At 39.5% G+C, this 21,243-nt stretch overlaps 1 protein-coding gene across 5 annotated transcripts in view; it reads right to left on the bottom strand.

Moving 5' to 3' along the window:
- LOC121467577 overlaps positions 1-21,243 on the bottom strand; it is a 108,001-nt gene that overhangs the window by 58,790 nt on the left and 27,968 nt on the right. For 3 of the 5 annotated variants that reach the window (XR_005977637.1, XR_005977638.1, XM_041709319.1), the window contains 2 exons: positions 20,434-20,953; positions 9,946-10,001 (listed from right to left, as the gene is read on the bottom strand). Coding sequence is in view for 2 of the 5 variants with exons in the window: in XM_041709321.1 (XP_041565255.1) it covers positions 9,946-10,001 (56 nt within the window). In the remaining 3 variants the exon portion in view is untranslated. Of the gene's footprint in view, positions 1-9,945; positions 10,002-20,433; positions 20,954-21,243 lie in introns of those variants that run through there. The other 2 variants (XM_041709321.1, XM_041709320.1) reach the window with 1 other exon arrangement.

Here is a 21,243-nt window from a genome sequence, read left to right as displayed (position 1 = left end):
AAGCAGCCGGCCAGCCCAATCGGATGTAAATCGAACACTTAATGGACTCACCTGCTGGGCATGGACTGCCCCCCCCCGCCTCGGGGTGATAAATTTGCATGCATTATGAGCACGATATAAGTTACGAACTTTATTCGTGAATTAAACGTGAATGAATTAACGTGACTGAAATATTCCATCTTGGCCAGGAGGAGCTTGGTCCCGGACCGGGAGTCATGGAGTCGAAGTCGGAGTCGAAGTCGGAGTCGAAGTCGGAGTCGGGACATTTGCATAAATAGCTGTTGTAATTCCAGCTGGATCCCTCGCATCCACTCGCAAGCTACGCAGTGCCGCAGTGTGAGTGCATATAAAGAAGTACGTTTTATGCAATGCCTGAATTAAAATAAATTCTGCATTTCAGTTATGCAAATTAAGTTGCGTTTATTTTCGAATGGAGATACGCCAACATGGCCACTCTTCGACCAACTTGAAGACTTTAAGATTTACGAAAAAACTCAAATTCGTGGCTTGAATAAATTCTGGACGTCGCCAATTGTCGCCTCAATTAGTCAAGGCTGCGGGCTCCATTTGCATGGGTCTTTGGCATTCGCCATTAGCATTTGTCCGCTAATTGTCAATTAGCTGGTGTCAGTGTGTGGTCGTGGCCCGAATAATGGCAATTTGCATAAGTACAAAAGCGAACAGCAAAACGGAACTAAGGAACTAAGTTGAGTGATTTTCTAAGCGAGCTCCAAGTGCCGGCGGCATGTCAAGAATTTCGTTCGGTTGCCTGAAACTGGCTTTTATAATTAAAAAAAAAACTACTATATCTACGATTCTTTTGCGTATTTAAAAAATTTGACATTTCTGACATTCTTCATTAATTTATTTGTATTAACTTTAGTAATTAGATACGTGTAAAAGAGAGTGGACAATTATACATAATGTTTTGAAACATAAAACAAGAGAACATTTTTGACATTTCAAAAATCATTATTAAATATCTATTATGTATTTGTCCTTACTAAAGGGTACTGGTAGAACGACTCGTAACATTTATCTATGTGTCTATTTTTTATTTTTAAACATCTTAATTATGGATTTAAGAATTTGTAGTCTTATGAATACTTTATTTAAATAAATTGTTTGTTTAAAATTTGTAAACTGAAGCTGTTAAAAATTATTTAATTGAACATAATTCTATTTAGAAGTTCGAGAAAATTTGAGATGAGCCATGAAGTGTGGATTGATAAAAAGTAAATTTTTCTTAGCAGTTTCGGCCGCTGAGACCACTCCTTGACGGTGCGGGGATTGCGGGGCGGTGCTGACTACGCTGGTATTTGTGCGTGCAGTGGTGTGCGTGGGCGACGCAGCTGCCACCGCTGCCGACGTCGACGTTGCCACGCCTGAAAAGCCGCTACGCGCATGTGCGAGAAAAGGACGCACAGCGCTTCGAAAGTATCTGGCAAATGCCCGCTCGCCAGATAAATCAAAGATGGCCGACCGACAGATAAACCCGATTTGCCGCAGCCATCGAAGATAAACTCTGGCAAGCGCCCCCTGGCGGCCTGATTTAATCGGCCGATTGGCAATCGTCTCCCGAGGCTGCAGTTTTGTAGCTAAAGGATACCAATGTATCTGAGTATCTCAGTATCTCCCAGTGGGCAGCCTCCCGATTCGCCCGCCAGGCGGCGCCCGCGTTCGTCTTCCATTGGAGTTGCGTCAGTTATATATACACATCTTATAAGAACCTTCGCTTCAATGGCCGACGACCGAGTGGTGGAATTTGCGAAATCTGGTTAACGCCATCCCAGCAATCTTGTTTGTCACCCGACAATTACGAGTATCTGCGAGGCGATTGGAACCGTCGACTGGGAAAACATTTCTCATGACGATAATTGACTTGAGTTGTGAAAATGTGGTTGCAAGCTATTTTCTTTGAAGTTTATCCAGTGGGATGGGCGAACGACACTACATTACTTTGAAGAGCTTATATGTTTTACTTGGTCATAACTTGAGGTGTTTTGAAAAGCGACGGGTGCAGCACGACTTAGCTTATGGTTTGGTTTATATTCCTGCTCTCTAAGTGCAAAATAGGCTTGATAACAATATATGCATGTAATTATTACTTCGCTTAACAATATTTAAAGTTAAATTATAAATATTTAGACAAAGTATTTGACTAAATGGATATTACAAACTTGGCCAGAATTTTGTAAAGCCATTAAAATCAACAATAAATACTATGATCATCGGAGCGATCGTTAAATACGAGGTCAGAAGCCTTCTTTTATATTTTAGATTTTAAATATCAAAATAAGGGATCAAGAAAAATAATGTAATATTTTTTATAACACTTTTAAAACTAAATGAATTTTTTTGTAAGTTCTAAAAAATAATTGCATTCAATTTTCATTTTGATTTTATTTAATTATGTTCAGGTTCTGCTCTAATTACATAAATAAAAGCTCGTTTTCCGATTTGTAAGCCAGATTGAATAGTTTAAATGTTTCCATTTTAAAACAAAGACGTTATGCAGGCGGAAAGCGAGAGGAAACCCATTAAGTGTTATCAAAAACTCGGCTTTAAAAGCTGATAGCGGGAGTTTCTTAGTGGACCGTAAAAGCCTACACCAAGTTTTATTATGAAAATTACATTAGAAGGCAAGCGATACATATGAATTTATTTAAATGTATTAAATTCTCTTTTCCCAGAAGAATTAAGAATCGCTTTCAAAAACTTTATAATATAAATACTCTTTATATATTAATGCGTTTAAAACTTGTGGTTTATAATAGTTGATGAATGAAGGCTTTGGTGTAAGCCCTTAACTAATCAGTACATTGCTATCACTGACCAGCAAGTAGTAAATTAGTAGTAAATGAGGACTGTGTGAGGACATCGTACACAGTAAGCAGCAATCAGTAATCAGACACGGAGGCCTGTGCCCAACTGCTGAAGGGGCAATACAAATAATTTGTAATCAGCGGCGTTAACAATGCGACCCATAAATTTCTATTGACCTCTGTACCCCCGCGAGGGGAGTGAATCGACGGCAGCCCTGCAGCGATGTGAATTATGCAAGTGGAGCGATAAAAGCAAAGCCCCGCGAACTGAATTTATTGGTTGCCATCCACTCATTAGCATCCAAATGCGAAGCGCGAAGACGAACGAACTCATTAACAGCCTCAGTGTCAGGGCTCCATCTTGCATCCACTTCCCCAATCCCCAATCCCCAATCCCGAGATCCAAGTCCAGACCAGCTCCATGGCGCTGAATAAATAACAAAGTGACAACCACAAAAAACGACCACGGCCAAGGTGGAACGGGAAGTTCAGGGGAAGTTGGAGTTGGGCGGGCAAGACAAGAAAATGTACCATAATTGAGCTCACAAATCACCAGGCTGAGCAGGCACACAGAGAAAAAATTCCGCCACTAAGTATAACTTAATTTGATCAAAGAAAAATGCTATATATTGTATGCCATTTTCTGATCTAAGACAACATGATATTAGTTTTACTACAAGGTCTTACGAATTCAAACGAATTTAAACAATACAATTAAAAAACAATTTAAATTTAAACCACTCTGCCGCCAGGATAACTTTAATCAAAATAGTTTATTTTTCGATCAGTCAATAAAGGGTATATTTTATAATTTACTCTTAATTTAGTTTTGGCTGTAAAATGTAATATTTTACCCAAAAGACTGAAGAAATGTACAATAATATTTTTCAGTGCACAGAATCGTAGAATCGAAAAGACAGAGGAACCGAGACGAAGTCTTGCAGCAGCCGGCACACAAATGAACACGGACCAAGTAAATTGAGATTCTTTAAATTTATGCACATATTTTTTTCAGCAGCAGTACGTGGAGCCACTTAAGCTTCTCGACGGACACCACCCCGCCCCTTGCCCCTCGAGGGCTCATCAAATAGGGGCGTGGAGGGGTCGCAAATCTGGGCGGAGAGTGCAGAGCCACCCAACCACATCCGCATCCGACTGCCATTCCGGTTGGCTCCCGTTGCCTGGCCATTTGGCTGGATGTGGCTAAAGACGGGGATGTGGATGTGGATGTGGTTGTGGTCATGGCGGGCTGGCTGTGTGCGGCTTTGCATATTGATGAACCGCAACAAATTGGCTCCACGGTGGCAATGCCAACTGCCGGAGCCACCGCAGCAGAAGCCGTATGTCAAGCGCCGCACAGTGGCATCACAAGGCGAAAAAAGCATCTTTAATAAACAATTTTCTGAGATAGTATATAAGGAATTTAAATGTACTAAACAACAAAACATGCTGCCGCTTATGTCACACACTTACTTGTTAACAAAGAATATTTTTGCATTAAGGATTGACTCTTGTCAAATTATTGTAAATTGGAACTAGAAAATTGTACACGCTATAGCTAAAATTAAAAAAAAATTGCTCTATATTTTATTGAAGGGTTAAAAATAATGCTTATTGAAACTGCAATTTGCATAAATGCAGATTGGCTTATACTCTCATTAAAACAACAAAAAATTCGGAATAAAAATTACAATTTAATATTTTAAATCCAATCATTTTTTTAAATTAAACATAAGCTGTTGTAAACATTTTTACTTAAATAAATTGCTGCAACAACTCCATTTCATTAATTTTTTACCCTTATTGGCACCACTGTCCAGATTCTTAGAGTCTTGGGGTTGGCGAAACTTTTTCTAGCCATTATACTCGAGAGAAAATTGTAAAAAACAACCGAAAAAAAAGAGAAAAAATGAAGGAAAATAAAAGAAAGGCATTGGAGAGACAGACACACTAAAAAGCATGTTGCCAAGCCCAGGCTCCGCAGCCAGTGCCATTTGAATCCGTATCTATCCCCCGCCGTTTCGTAGTTGCAGCTTGGCAATCTGCCATCATTTGGCATAAATCCCCCTGATAAGGCACTCGATTGCTCCCCGAAGCTCGTGGTGCGCACTAAGCCACGCAATTTTGCGTTCGACGCAGGGGGCGTGGACCGGGTGGTGCATAGTTCATAGTTTGTGCCCGCAACTACTCTACTTACAAATAATATGAATTTTTCAAAAAGTTTTCGCTCTCCCCACGGGCTGCGCGAATTTCTGGCCATATAACCAGATACTAGCTTGGATTGCTGCGAAATGTAGCCATTTCTATGCGAGCATTTGGCTCCTATGCGGAGGAGTTCAACGCCCGACTCCTCTGCCCTCCATTGTGAGCTCCATTCTAATCTCAATCTCCCCTCCGCACAGATTGGCAGACATTTCGATGCAGCACCGCAAGTTAATTGTCGCTGCAACAAGGGTCATTATTCATATTTCATGGCTTCTGTGGCAGCGGTCGTGGGGAGCTATCACAATTTCGGTGGCACAAATATTCAGGAACCAGTGAATCGAAATGATAATTAAATATTTTACCATTTCAAATATTGGTATTTAAAAAAAAAAGATTATCTAAGTACGGGAAAGTTGTCATATCACCGGAAACACGGATCTAAAACTCTGTAGATGTTAATATTAAAAAATAGGTGCAACTATTTCAAAATACTGTCAGCTTCAACAATCATGTGATATGTAGCCAAATAAATCAAAATCTACTTATAAATAAATTATTCATTACAATATTATTTAAAAAAAAACAATTATTTAATAAATATATTTGAAAAAAAAATAAAATATAAATCTTCTGAGAACTGATATTAATATTTCAAAACGGTTAAAGCCATTTTTTAAAACGTAACTGTGTCACAGTGAATTATGGATGTATTCTAACAAAGAAATATTTTATGTGTCGTGTCCCCATAAATTTAAGTAATTTTATCTTAAATCGTTAAAAAATTATGTCGTATAAGTCAAGCCAAACATAAGTTTCTTTCGAGAAATATCTGGTGGCAAAGTTGTGCCCACTTAAAAACAAATAAACCAGCGCTGCAAAATAAAAATGAGAAGAAAACTTGTTTGTGCTTTGTTTTTTTTATTGGGTGCATTAAAAAATGTAAATAAATGTGCCCCAGCACGCATGTACAAAAATAATATACCGAATGTGGTTCTATGGTGAGTCACAAGCAAACACAATTGTATGCAGTCGAGAACCCAAACAAATTTCGGTTTTTTTTTTCACATTTATCTACTGGCTGTGCGAGGGTCACAAAAGGGGGCGGGGGTGGGTCGCAGTCCCAGCCTGGAATATAAATTTAATTCCGACAACAACAGATTTTTGCCTCGATTCAGGCTCAAGTCGATTTCAGGTTACGTGAGTATGCGAGAGATTTTGTTTTGTTTTGCGCAGTTCACTGCTCGAAGTGAAAGACTAGGCGGACGAGGGGCGGGGGGAATGGCCGCCAGTTTCAATGGCCGCCGCATCAGGAGTCGCCCTACCTGTGTGTGTGTGTGGTGTGTGTGATGAGAGTGCGACAGGGACGCAGCATGCGCACAAGGGGTCAGAGGAAAGGAGACAGAGCGACACTCCCATAGTGGTTGCTACGTGAGTTTTCGATTCCATTTCGATACCCTCTGGCTTTCAAATGGCATAGGTTGCTTCCTAACAGTAATATTTCAAATCCACTTAGAATAATAAACTTTAGAACGAAACACAAAAGAAAATGTAGTGCCGACTTGCAACACATTTTATAAAAGCAAACATTTGTTGTCTCAATTTTTTTGTTAATAAATTCTTTAAAACAGCCAAACTTAACTTTTTGAATTTATGCCTCTGTTAGAAATCGTTTAAAATTAATTAAATACATTTTTATATAGCAGTAAATAAATATATTATGTCTATGACATTTACAATTTATACAAAATATTTATTTTTATTTTCACAAATATTTATTAGTTGGGATTCTACGATAAGATTAAGGGTACAAGGCCTTAGCTCTTATAATCCAATCGACATTAATTTTTTCAGTGCATGTTCCGAAATAGCTTCTTCATTCAACTTGAACCCGTTCGGTGTGCAGCTGTTTATGGCTGCCCTCATCACCACCCAACACCCACCAGTCGAGCCGGCAAAAGTTTGTTTACGATTCGAGGCTGATTCGAATTTTGTTGATGCTGATCCACTGTAGGTGCTGCTGGTCTTTTGTTGTTTAATTAGCAGCGGCCTTCGGAATTCTGACGCAAATAAATCAAAGGCAAAAAGCAGACAAGTATTTTCCCTCAAAAATTGCGGAATTTCGAAACAGGGAAATAAGAATAATAAATTCAGTTCAAGCAAAAGCGTAGATGGACTTTGATAACAAATATTATTTATATTTTTATAAGAGGTAAACTTTTCCAAGAGCCTGATTACAAAATTTCGGCATGCAAAAATATTTAAAAAAAGGTAAACTATGTAATAAACGTATTTTTTGTTTTTTTTCTTTTCAAGGCCCATTAATATTTTACTTGAGGCGCAGCTCTTTACCTAATCTGGTATCCGCGAAACCCAAACAGGTGAGGAAAGGGGCAAAGGTTGTTGGCAGTTCCAAATTGGCAGCACCTTCTGGCACTTAATGAAGCCAGAGCCCAACCCTCAGCCATTTTGGTCATTCATCTGGGCAACCCTTCTCATTATCCCGCCGGACTGTCTCTGTGAATTTTCTGGGCCCTTATAATTGCGCATCTTTAATGTAATCAAGTTGGTCTAAGAGAGTGGGGAAGCGCGGTAAAGCTTGCTTCATGCAAATGTATCTAAGAAATTAGTCAAATTAATTCAATTCGGCCCCGCAATTGAAATTTTCAGCACGAAGCGCTGATTAAAATTTCAAATGAACGCCCAGTCCGTTGAAGAACCAAAGCCACTTACATGAAGTTGTCTGCTGCAGACGTAATTTCATTATTTATTTAGAGCCTTTCAGACATGGCAAGCCAAATGGAGTCTTTTCTCAACCCGACAACAGCTCATCGCAAAAGTGTGCCTTAAATTTCTGTTCGATAAGGATTCAACTACATTTTTTTGAAAAAATTTACCAAATATATTAAGACACCTGCAGTTTATACTACGTTTATACTTTCTTTTAATACAATAGTGTCACTTATTTTTAACTTAATTTAAACTTCAACGATCATCCCAAATGACAGTTCATTTTCTCTGGTTTCAATGAAATTTTGCCTACGTCATTTTAAGTTTTATTTAACTTGTGCTATAACGTTTCAAGTGTAATTGCTGCCTTATCTACTTCCACCTGCATCAACTAAAGTTTTATTATTTTCATTTGCGCTCAAGAAAACAATATGCCGGCTAGGTTCACTCCTTCGAAACGATCTGGGGACCATTTAATTAGGTTTGGCAATGGCTTCGATGACTACGCAGGTAGGACTCAAAGAAGGAGGAAAACATTTAATTAAAAAGCACAAAAGGCAACCACAAATAAAGCAACCAATTGAAGCGAGTGTGGCAGGCGTTTAATGAAGCAGGAACAGCAACTTCGCACACAGGCACAAGTAAGGGAAAGTAAACGAGGTATTTATGTGGCGTCTCAAGACATCAGCCCCCATTCCCATTCCCCATCCCCAATCCCCAACAACCAAACCAGGTCCAAGTCAGGTCTTAACTGAGAAACTGGAGCACAAGGGAGGGGTTCTTTGCGGCGTAGCAACATACATAATTGACTGACGGGATAATTTACTTCCGTGCACTTGCGTGTTTATTAAATTTCTGGGTTTGTCTCAGGGCATTGATTCCTTGAACGGAACTATATGGCTGTGGCACAAATGCAGGGGCGGGATACCCGGCAGTAAGACAATGCCACGAGCTGAGCTCGACCTGGAGCCGAACTTTTGATATTGCGTAACCACATGTAATTACGTGTATTCCTCATTAGTTTGGATTCGTGACTGGCTTTGCCTGGCTGCGTCGATCCAAGGCGATGGCACAGTGGAATAAGGTATTATAGTTAGACGAAATTGTTGAAATATTAACTTTTTAACCAAAATCAATGCATATATTTAAAAGTAAACATAGTTTGAAAAGTTCTCTAGAAAAAATTACGTTCGAAATTTAAAAAAATATTTAATTATCCCTAAAAAAAAGTCTAACATGTTATAATATGACATTGGAACGTTTAAAAAATGAAACTATTCTGAAGATAATTACTTAAAACTTTGATTTTGAGGGAGATTCAATGGTCTGTTGCTACTTTCTTTGTATGAATGTTTGGGTTAGCTAAAAGCATGTCAAACTAAATAAGAAAATGTATTAATATCTTATATTTTGCTTTTGAATTTTTTAATTCCCTGCTGAATTGAAAGATGTGATTGCTTTTCACCATTGCCCTACCATTGTGCAGTCATTGCTAATATCTCGAGCTGGAGGAGACATGTGCTCTAAATAACCGATGGCTGAGGAAGGGCGTGCGGATGGAGATGGGGCCAGGCCAAGTCACGTTCGTCGGCCAACCCATTTACTTAGCTAAGCGATGGGGGTTGTAGTCGTACCTGCCCGCGCAGCCCAAGGACCTCCCACCACCGCCCCCTTTTAGAGATTCGCACAACTTGTTACTCGCCCGCCTTTTCGTTTTCCTTCTCCCATTGCGAATCCGATTCGACTTGATGGAAATCTTTGAGCTACACGTTTCCGTTCTTATCGCTGGAATATGGAAATTTTGCCATTTATTTGATCAACTTTTGCCTTTTTTCATATCGAACAGGGAGGGAATCTGTATGCGGATGTGAAAAATAAATAGCAAAAGGTACAGCTTTGGGTCCCAACTATTTCATATGCCGCACACACAGGCATTTTGTTTTTTGTTTGGAAACGTAATTTAGCAAAAATCATGTTGGCAAATAAGAAGTGAAGCTGCCAAGCGAATTTAAACTGTTTGGGTAACTCCCATCTTGTTTTCTTTGACGGTTGAGTTGCACCTGCGACCCAATTCAATTGGACAGTTTCATGGTCGGCAGATGGAGTTTTACATATGCACAATCCCATTATTATAACTTTTATTTGGCTTGCATATAAATATATGAAAAATACTGAGATGGAGACTTACCTGAAGCAGCTGCCGCCGGGTTAAGTCCGCGCTCCAGGGGTCGATGTTTAATCCAACTGGAGTGAGATAAAGAAAGAGGAAAAATATATTTTATTAAATTAAAAATGAGGGGTTTTATTGAAAAAGCGTAAGGCAAAACAAAAGTTATTTCCATATTTATATTCTCTTTGTTTTTTTTTAAATGACCTAGAAAAAAATTACAAATACAATAAAGCTATTCTTTCAATTAACAAATTACTGACTAAAGAATTTCTAACAAAAGAAATATTTCTTAAAAATGTATGGGCTGAAAAAGGTTTCTACTGTCATCAAATTTGTTAAATGAGTTTTTTGGTATGAGCTCAAAAAATATTTTATTAAAATAATGTCAATTTTTAGAAATTTTTCAAAAATGACTCTTAAGCAGTTTAGGGCGAGGTTTCTGAAACCACTTAAAATTCCCCGCTCATGTGTGAGTTTTCCTCTCAGCTACGCGCCATTTGGCGGCTTATGCAAGCGGACTCGCATGTAAAACACTTTTTACAACCGATTACATGGATTACACAAAGCAAATGGCCGGCCAGGACCCAAATACTCCAACCCATTTGACAGAGACAGTTGCCGAGGAAGGACGAACCGATTTATGCCGGAACACGCTCCTCATTATTATTTCACGCTTATCATTTTATTTCAATTCATTTCGGCCCACCGCCCACCGAACCCCAACCCATTAGCCCCGCTCCCGTCCAGAGTGCGCTTTCGTGTTTGCGGAAGGCAGGAGTACAATAAATATATAGTTGCTTTCCGGGGATTGGACATTCACGCACGGGGGGACATTTATATGGAGATGCCCGAGATGCTCGAGATGCATGCATTCATATTCCATGGGGTCCAGTTGCGGGTCTTCCGTGCGCCCCATTACCCTCCGCTCATTCGATTATGCCGACATCGATGTCGACGCTTCATATGTGCTATATGTATGTGTGTTCGCTTTTATGCTCATATAGGTCGTGTGCCCTTTGCCACGCCCCCTCCCCTCCCGGTCGCCATTTTACGCCCACCGGAGTCTGTCGAGTCGAGTGTCCATGGTTTGTTTGTTTGTTTTTGCCATCAGCCATCAGCCATCTGCCCCCGTTCCCATCAATTCCCATTTTTTGCTGTGTGCTTTTTGCGAAAACTTTTTAGTTTCCCTGTTTGATAGACAAACAGACGGCAATCGAGCGACCTCGAATTCCCCCATGGAATATGCTCGTGTGCATAAATTCTGGCGGAATACATGGCTCAGGCTGCCTGTTCTATGTTCTGCGGACGAAACTGCTTTCATTTTCATAATGAGCCGTCGGAGACGTGGCCATTTTCCGGAGAGTGGCTGCCTCCGGGTCCTCAAAGTAATTGGCCGCGTAACTTGTAAATGACAAACATGTCCAGGCCAAAGTGATGGTGTTTTCCACTAGTTTTCCCCGCCAGCGACTGTCTGTCAGTATCGAAATTCCATAAAAGAGAAACTTTGGCTCATTAATATTTTCCGTTTTCCGAAGATTAGCTGCACGCGGCAAATGGAAAAAGAAAAATGTTTCATTACCCCGCCCTCCGCGTGTTGATTTGTTGAATTCACTCGTGTTTCGATATATTTATGAAGCCTCGTTGTTATCGTAACAAGGGTCACGATGGAACAAATCTCCAGAGCAGAAGCTCTGGAGAAAGTGGAAAACTTTTAAGGGGAGGTGTCATTTGAAATGCTAGGGCACAACCTGAACACGGAGAAACATGAGTTTCAATCAGGTCATGTACCTAATGGATATAAACTTACGAATGACATGGAACAACCAATTAGACTATCAAGATTTTAGCTCAACAGGCAAGGTAAATCACAGCAGTGGCTATAAATAAATATTTAAATATTCATACAAATATAAAAATCCAATAAAATATGTAATTTATGTTTACATAAGATTTAATCACTAAACAAATTATAAAAATAAATCCATAAATTACCAAGAGCGTATAAAAATGTTTATAAACAATAATTTCATATTTTCCACCAGTGTATGTATAAAAATGTATAAGAAAGTCAAAAAACTCCCTAATATCCTGCCGCCTGCTGCGGATATGGAACGTCGGAGGCGATCCCCGGCTGTGCCCAGCGGTCGTAGTCGCGATTTCGGGAAGGGGTTTTACGACCCAGGCTCAAAGGTACCTCCTGCGACCTGCGAGTGCTACGCTCTGAATGCAATTAACGAAAAAAAAAACAGCGACACATTTGTCGGTCAAAAAATGAAGCGTTCCTAATGTTCCGGGAAAAGTGAAAGTGCTGCATCCTCTGTTTATGGCAGCCATATAAATTGCAATTTCCAGCGCTCACTATTTTTTGCTGCTGCAGCAACGAACGGGTTGGGCATATGGGTCTGTGATCCGTATCTATAGGAACGGACGGACACATGCCGACAGGCAGCACAAATATTTGCCCTCGTAAAGCAATCTGCTACTCAGCTGCCCGGAGACTGTCTGTTATGACAATTGATTCCGCGCCGTCTTTCGATGCGTTGCGATGCGATGCGATGCATTGTAATAGTTCCCCAGTTGACCATCTCGGGAGTGGATGGGAGTGTCCAGAGTCGTAAAAGTTATGGAAACCAAATGCGAATACGGGATACTTGATGGCGGCGCATGGCGGCGCATGGCGGCCATTCGAATGGATCAACGAACCCAAAAATAACAGATGCAGATACAGATGCAGATGCGGCGATGTAATCCAACAATTATCAATTGTGATTACTTCATTCGGTTCGAAATGGAGCCTCAAAGCCGTCAAACTGGTTAACTGATGCAACTTGGCCTGCCGCTGGGCATAAATTGCAATTTACGGTAAGCGGCGCGACTTTGCTTAAATAATTCCCTATCGACCCAGGGAAGGAACGGGTTTCGGCAGTAAGTTTAAATATTTTATTCGCCTTATTACTGGAAAAACGAGTGACTTTCATGCATGCGGCAGCAACATATCTACCGCAGCATTAGTTTCTTAATTAATTAAAATGTAGCCAGCTTTAATACTCGTTAAATTAATTTCTTTGAGTGAACTGAGCTCTACAGAAGCTGAGGTGCATCTACAAACTGCTTACACTGGTAGCCATTTTTATTCGCTTTGATTATTTAATTAAACTTATACAAGTTTCTATTTATGGGTGGCATACTAATAAAGACAATCTAAGAATTATATCTAGAATGTGATTTTATAGAATCACATAGAATCACACAGAGAGAAAGTTTTGAAATGGATTTAATTATGTGAAGTTAGTTTTACTTTCAATTATCAGTCCTTAAAAAATGTTTATAAGATTTTCTTTTAATTACTTTTATTTTTATCATAGATAAATATTACCGAATAAATTAAAAAATGTTAAGAAAAATTCAAGTAAAAACGTATTGTAATGCAAACTTTTTAAAAAAAACTTTCTTGATTTGCGACAGTTTTTTTTTTTAGCCCAAAGACTGTCCAAAGTTTTTATGGCTTGATTTTCCGTTTTTTTTTTCAGAAGTTATCTTATCTTTGCAGTTCTCTCATAGCCTTCTGCTCATTTGGTGGACGCATTTGGTGAAAATAGCAGGTTCTCTGACTCTCCAAGAGGTAATTTAGCATATTGCCAAACAGCCTTTTTAGTGAATTGCAAATTCAGCCTTTATCAGGCATCGCGTGTGGCCTGGTCCCCAAAACCAGTTTTTGTTGCCCCACTCGACCGGCAGCACGTCCACATTCCAACCACCCATTTTCCCACTGTCGCAGGCCCACCGTGCGCATGTGCGGGTTTTTCGCGCTGCCACGACCCCTGGGAAATCGCCTGCTTTTCCACCGCCAGGGAAAATTGCGGTCATGACGCCACACCGAAAGTTCGCCATGGATGCCACACCATATGGCAATGGCAGCGAGATGCACATGTGACCTTTGAGCATATTTGTATCTGCTTGGGGGTATCCGCATCGCAGTGTGTGTATCTATGGCTGCTCGAACGGAGTTGAATGCAACGCGGTGGCCATATCATGGCAAAGACAGGCAAGTGCAGCTCTTGGGTTCCCTGGTTGCTGGATCACTTGCTTTTATACTCCAGATAAGCAGCAGCAGCAGCAGCAGCATCACCAGCTCAGACAAATTGAATCCTCACTCCGACCAACTTTCTTCTGGCGTCGTCCTTCGGTCTGTCACTCAGCCAATCAGTCCGTCATAATTTTCCCTTCGCTGAGCTTTTGTCCGCTGCTTAACTAGATTAAACTAATGCAAATACTTTCGAAACAAAATAAAGTCGATGGCCCCAATGCGAGAGAAAAATATTTTGCTCACTCACAGAAAGAAATGTATTTGCCTTATCGCTTCAAGTATTGGGTGCGTTCAGCGGGGTAAACAGATTATTGATTCGTTATTTATTATTTAAATTTGTTATTTTCAGGAAACATTTTGATCCAATTGTATAAAACTACAAACTTTTTTATTCTGTTCTATTAATCCATCCGGTAATAAAATAGTTATTTTACGATAAGCCAAACCAAATAATAATTATTTATCTTGAGGGTGCCCTTTGTTTTCAATATGAATGTGGTTATTTTTAATTTGTGTTATTTTCATCTTGACACGCTTCAATTTGTTAAAATGTTACGACTTCATATAATTCAATTTAGTAATCTGATCTGTGTGTATTATATGACAGCTTTATTTGCTTTTATTATATTGCTTTAAAAGGCACTGATAAGGTACTCAATGTGCGAGCATTTATATTCATTTTAATACTGATTGTGGAAGAAAAGTATACAAAAGTATGCGTAATTTGAAAACCAGCTATTAAAAAAAGTAATATGAGAGTCGAAATTTTGATATACTCAATAGGACAATAGACTAAAACACATATGTTTTGCTACAGGTCTTACTTAAGTTCTGTTGAGTTATTATTATGAATGTACAATTTTTGTTAAAGGATATATATTATTTTATACCAGTAAAATCAAGCTTATAAAATTAGTTAAATAGAACGATGAGGTTCTTCGCCGTAAAGTAAACCGATTTACGCTGGGCAGATCAGCATTAGTTGGTGCATTAAATTAATGGCCGATAAATGGAATCGGCGAGTTCGGGAGCTCGCTAAATGGCCAAGAACACGTAACGGAAATCTGAAGTTTGCCCCCTCGATTCCCCTCGTTTATCGGCGCGTGCTTTGCTTACAGCACATTTGAAAAGTCCCCGGGTGAAGTGGGACCTTGGAGACCAATATATATATATATATATCTAAAGAGGAGGTTGGCTCCCAACTAAGTACGAAACACGAACTATGTGGGCGTTCCGGCCGGTTGAGTTGGCCAGAAGAGGAGGTTTGGGGCTGGCGAAACTCAAGGAATTCGCAGCTCCTTTCTCCGCTTCCGTGGAACGTGATTTTCAATGTCGTTTTCCTTTTGTTGTCCTCGAACGGAAAATTATGATGCGAAACGAAAATGCGGCGAAGTACGAATACGAGTTGAGAATGAGTGAGAAGAAGGTGTAGCTGGGGGATGGAAAGGGGGCTGTCAGGAAATGAAGCAAAAATTGGCAAAGGAAAAGTAAGAAAAACAAAAAAGAAAACACAATGGTCGACCGATGATGATGATATGTACACAGACAAAAAACATTTTAAATTTTGTTATATTAAAGAAAATGTATTTTTCTATGAAATTTGTTATTGGAAAAGGTGTTATAGTGTTCTGTAGAATATTTCAGTGAATGTTAAATCAAATCAACTAAGTAATAAAGTGAATAAAATAAAAACAAAAATAAAAGCAATAAAATATACATACAATTTTAGTTAAATTGTTACTAAGTGTAAAAAGTTTTGAATAAAAGTGTATTTTAATTTAATTTAGAGGAAATCTTAGCTGGAAAGGTTCTTATTATTGCCAATTCCAGTTTAATTACTGAATTCGTATTTAAATACAGACCGAATGTATTTATTTAAATGCTGTATTTTTTAAGGTGTACCAATTCTTGATGAGGAAGAACAGCAATGGAAATGGAAAAACTGAACGAAATCAAAGAATATAAAAAATGGAGGGGTAAGCAACAAAGAGCTGCAGGCAGAGTGCCAGAACCAGAAACGAAAACTAAAGTTGAAACGCTTTTAGACATTTCAGAGATACACACGCAGACACAGATACTCACACACACTGTCAACGGCGAATATTTAAAGTTTCCTAGTCTCGATTTTCCGTTCTCCCCGGCGTTTAAATATTTCATTTTGTCAAAAAAGAATGGAGCACGGAATGCACCGAAAAAAAACATCGGAAAATGGAGAAACGAGAGCAGCTGCCAAAGCTTTTAGGTAAATTAAATAATTTTTCCTCCTCTCTGTCATTTTAGTCCAAATGAAAAATAGCTGGGGCAGCACGAATAGTTTAGTTTATTTTAGCCAGAGCTCAAAAACGACAGCAGGAGCAATCCATCAAAAACTACAGAAGCATTCTTGCTTAATTTATGGCTTAATAAACCGGGTATCTCGCCGCGGGACATCCATGTTAATCAGATATTCCCAGCGCAGAAGCCCAGGCAGTTCGATTGAAATATGGCCGCGGCGGAAACGCCAAATGGGATTGGGCCCAGGTATGGGTCTGGAATGGAAATGCATTCCCCAATTACCAATTACCATTCCCGGCGTTGCATGTGTGCACCGGATAATGTCAATCAGCGAACATTCTTCATTTTTGTTTACTCACTCACCTTGGGGCGTTCTCCATGCTGTGGCCTCTTGTTTGTTTTCAAATTTCCTGCCTGCTGGCCTGCTGGCCATTTTATTTATTCAAGGAGCAGGTTCTCAAGCGTAGACTTCATGAAGTTGAAAGCCGGGACCGCGCACTTCGAGTGGAGATTGCCTTTCAAATAAACACTGCCTCAGCTTGATGGAACTGGGCCGCTGGTTGTTGGCCTGGCCAACGGCAATCAATTGGCCAGGCCGCGTTTGATTCGACCCGATCAATCAGGGGCCATAAATCATAATTGCCAGGCAATTTGTCTTGGCCGTGGAAATTGACTGGGCACAAATGCATTGGCCATAGAGTGCACTTAATTGAGATAAGGAATTTAATGTGCTCTACGTTGCAGCAGCAGTTCGTAATTAATTCGTTGCGACCACTACTGAACAGACTTTTTAATTACAGAAAAATAATTTGAGTAATGTTTTAGGCTATCATAGATAAGCTAGTTAAAAATTTACTGAGCTTTATGATATTTTATTATGGTTTCGATTATATTTCTCTTGATTAATATATTAATAAACGTGCTAACTTTAGTTTTCATTTAGCGTCAGTTGTCTAATTTATTTAAATTTTGTATGCTACTTTTAAAGAAACATATCTTTTGTTTTTTATCCATTGGTGTTACTAAGCTCCAATTTATAGCTTTTTGATGAATACTAAGTTTACAAATTAAATAAAATGTTTTTGTTCTCTTGCGGCTTTTTATCTCTAGTTTGCAGCTATGAAATAAATCGAAGCATACAATCTTTTTATGTTCATTAAGTTGCTTAACACATAAGTTATCATGTTAAATACCTTATTAAAATGGAAATGTTTATTAACTTAGAAATCGACATGCTTATAATTCTGTGTCTCCCTTTCTCCCTTTTTCTGTCCATAAATCCTCGTCGATGTCTCCATTTTTGTGTACATCCATTGGACGGCCATTACAACCACAATTGACACAGTGATTTACGGCAATGAAAATTATTCACCTGCACAACCTGCTCAGCCCGCTGGCACACACATGCGAATCGGAATCGGAATCGGAGGACGAGAACACACCTGGGCGGTGCAGAAGTGGAGGAGTGTGGAGGTGAAGACCGCAGGCGACGCTTTGTCATAAAAAATAAAACGAAATTGTCGTCACTTTTATGACTCCCCTACCGTGGGCCCAGCTCAGATTCAGATTCTGGCTCTGGCTCTGTTCCTGGCTTGTGGCAGTGGGAAGTCGTATTTTAGGCAGCTCCTTAAAAAGTCACTTGAACGGAAAACGCAATGTAAGCCCACTGGTGGGCAACAAAATACAGAAGCCGGCGAACGGTAGAACGGTAAAGCTACTTGGGCTTTGTGGACTTTTTTAATGAGCTGTCGGAATTATCATAAAGCAATTAAACGCATTTCACACTCATAACCGTAGGCAAGTATTCAATCCGCACGCACTGCCACGCCCCCAGCCGATACACAGCCCCACCGGCAAGCAGTGTCTTTGCCACTGACACTAATTGGTTGCTTTATGGCCCAGTTAAATCGTAAAACTCAAATTTTATGCTTTGTCACTGAAACGATTATGACGTCCGTTGCTCGACCTGCTCTTCCTCGTCCTCGTCGTCGTCCTCCCAAGATTTTGCTGTCGATCCGGGAATCCCGTCGTCAAGTGGCTTCATCTCCGGCGTCCGTTCCCGTAATGCCCCTGATTTATGTCCCTGCCCGAGTTATTTGCGCCAATTTACAGATTGATTTCGGTCTTAAGTTTTTACTGTCCCCTGTTTATTCATCGCCTTTTGCACCTACTTAATTTTCCGTTCCTTCTGGTTTTGGTTTATTGCTGTTACCGAACAGGAGAATCGTTTCTTATTTGTATAGGGAATCCCCATATGTTCACAGGGGTTGATTCGAAACCAGTTTGCTTAGTCACTGGTTGTGCAGGGGTAATAACACTGATTTTGAACCCATTAAAATTAAAGAGTTCGTTTAAATGTACGATAAACAAAGCGTGTAATGTTCTTATTAATTAAAATGTATTTAAAATAATTATTGGGTATATCTGTACTTTTGAACAATATTTTATTATGGAAAATGTGATGATAATAGTGTTAAGCATTTAAGTATTCTTTTTCAGCCAATTTATAAGGGGTAATAAAAGTAAGTTTATAATCACATGGAAATAAACAATTTTTAAACTTAGCTATTGATTTTCAACACTATAAGTTTATTTAATTGCCCAATAAAAGACAACATAAAATATATTTTTCAATTTTATAATACATAATGTTTAATGCTAATTAAGCAACTAATGATTTAGTTAACACAATATAATATCTCCATCCCGTGAAGGTCATGCATTAATTTGACCTCTCCACTCGATGTTCGCTCTATTCAAATGTGCGAAGTAAACAAAAAAAAATAAAAGACGAAAAATAAATGTTTGTGTTCGGCTTCAATGTGTAGGCGCATTGTTTCAATAACAAACAATGCGATATATTTAAACTTGTTTATGTGGGTGAAGGCGCGAAACTGTGACGAATGGATCGGCAATCGGGAGTGGAATTGAAAATGATAATTAACCGCACCTTATCACGAATTGCTGCCCTCGATTGGAAGCTCTCTGCATTTGCCTTCGTTTTCGCCCTTGTCCCTGGACCTTTGTTACGATAATTTCACTTATAATTCAGGGTTCGAAAGGTTTTTCAGATTAGTAAGCTGTTAAATTTATTCCAACTACAGCCAAGTCACGAACCCGCAAGGATGCACTATCCAATTGGAAGGAAAACCCATTGGCAGGGACTTTGTTCAACTTTGTTGTTGTGCCGTGCGATTGCCCCAATCATTCTTATCAGCAAAAAGCAGAACTCTGCCATTGTTTGATATTTGCCACCCACAATGCATTCAACTTTGTTGCCAAGCGAGCGAAAAACTTATTATATTCCGCCCGTGCAACCACCCAAAAAATGAATGCAAGCCCAAAAAAAGGCGGAAAAAAATAACAAGACGAGTGGGAAAAGCTGGCAAAGCAGCGAAAATCGTAAAAAAGGAAATTGCATTTCCCCAAAGCAGCGAAAACTTGCGCAGGACTTTTGAGATTCTATTAAATTCTAACAAGATTTCAAGCTGCGAGGCGGAGGAAGAGCGGGCCAACTGCAGCGTCCAATAAGCAAATGGCAGCTGTGACGGGGAATAAAAGAGAGAGAGCGGAGAAAGGGGAAGAGAAAAGACAAACAAAAACATTGAAGCAAAAGAAAACAAAAAGAGTGATGGAGAGTAAAAGAGCGCCATGTGAACAGGTGCTGTAGTATATATAAAGAGAAGTGGAAAGAGTACTTCTTAAGAGCTTCAGCTCACCAATACATAGACAACTTAAGAGTGTCAATATAAGAGAGCCTGCACGCACACCAAGGCAAAGTCCAATTGGAAGAGAGCGGCTGTTTTGCGTGTATTGGTAAGCAAGAGAGAGCGGCAGAGGTCTGAATGTTTTGGAATTTAGTTTGCGTGCTAACATTTTCTAAGATAAGTACAAGAGTTTTTGAAGTGTTTAAATCGTTATTTTCAATTCATGTTAAATTGAAATATTTTTAATATAATTCTAAGAAATTTTTTATCCAACTGAATTTGAAAAATAACTCCAATTGGCCCAACTATTTCCTGAAGTTAGCGGTGACCTTCACCTCTTGGTTGGTGTATTGTCTAAGTCCATTGTTTCTGCGCATCCTTGTTTAGTTAAAAATATTTGCCTCTCTCTCTAAGCATCCCTTAACAACCGTTACTTACCCTGGGCAACTTCCTTCGATTTTCGGCTTTTGTTTCTGCTTTTTTTCTGGGCGACGACGCAGTCGCAGAATTTCCCTCGAAATACCTCAGCCCCCTCCGACATCCTGCTGGGGCCACTGGTTTTTGGGGGACTCCGAAATCCAGTCGCTCACGTCGCAAGAACTTCACAACAGCCGCCGTCGCAGGTGAGTGGCTATATGGTGTACCGCTGCGGAATATCGAACTGTTGGCACGAGCGAGAGAGGGAGACGCGGAGAGCGTTGCTCTCTTTCACATCCATGATGGCCGCCGCAGTCGCTTGGCAACCATTGACAAGCGGAGGCAGCGCAGTCGGCGCAGCCCAATCTCATACATTCCAACGGCATTCCGCACTCGACTCTCCTCTCTTTCTCATCTTCTTTTTTCTACATTCGGCTTGGCCATCATGGCGCTCCATTAAATTCACTTCTTCTTCGCCTGGAATTCGTATGGCAGACATTTTCGTTTCAGCCGACGGCATTTTGTATGGGTATTTTGGTAGCTGGAATTGAATTGAAATTTTTTATTAAAATAAATATCAAATATTAACAGAATCTCAGAGTTAAATATGCTTTCTTGTTTTATTTATAAGCCCAAGAAATACTGAAACAACAATTCAATGCTATAGTTTTATTTTTATACCGAATTGTCTAACACTTTACGCAAAGGCTTTATTTTTAAACCAAATAATTTTATCTTGATACTTTCTTGGTATTTATAGCACAAAATTTATGAAACAATAGCTTGTCCTGTTACAATAATTTTCTTTCTTAAACTTAAAGTTTTAATAAA

This window comes from Drosophila elegans, unplaced genomic scaffold (assembly GCF_018152505.1).
Source record: "Drosophila elegans isolate 14027-0461.03 unplaced genomic scaffold, ASM1815250v1 contig_476, whole genome shotgun sequence".
Taxonomy (NCBI): Eukaryota; Metazoa; Arthropoda; class Insecta; order Diptera; family Drosophilidae; genus Drosophila; species Drosophila elegans.
Note: the sequence above shows the minus strand (reverse complement) of the source record. Positions and strands in the feature narration are given on the sequence as shown.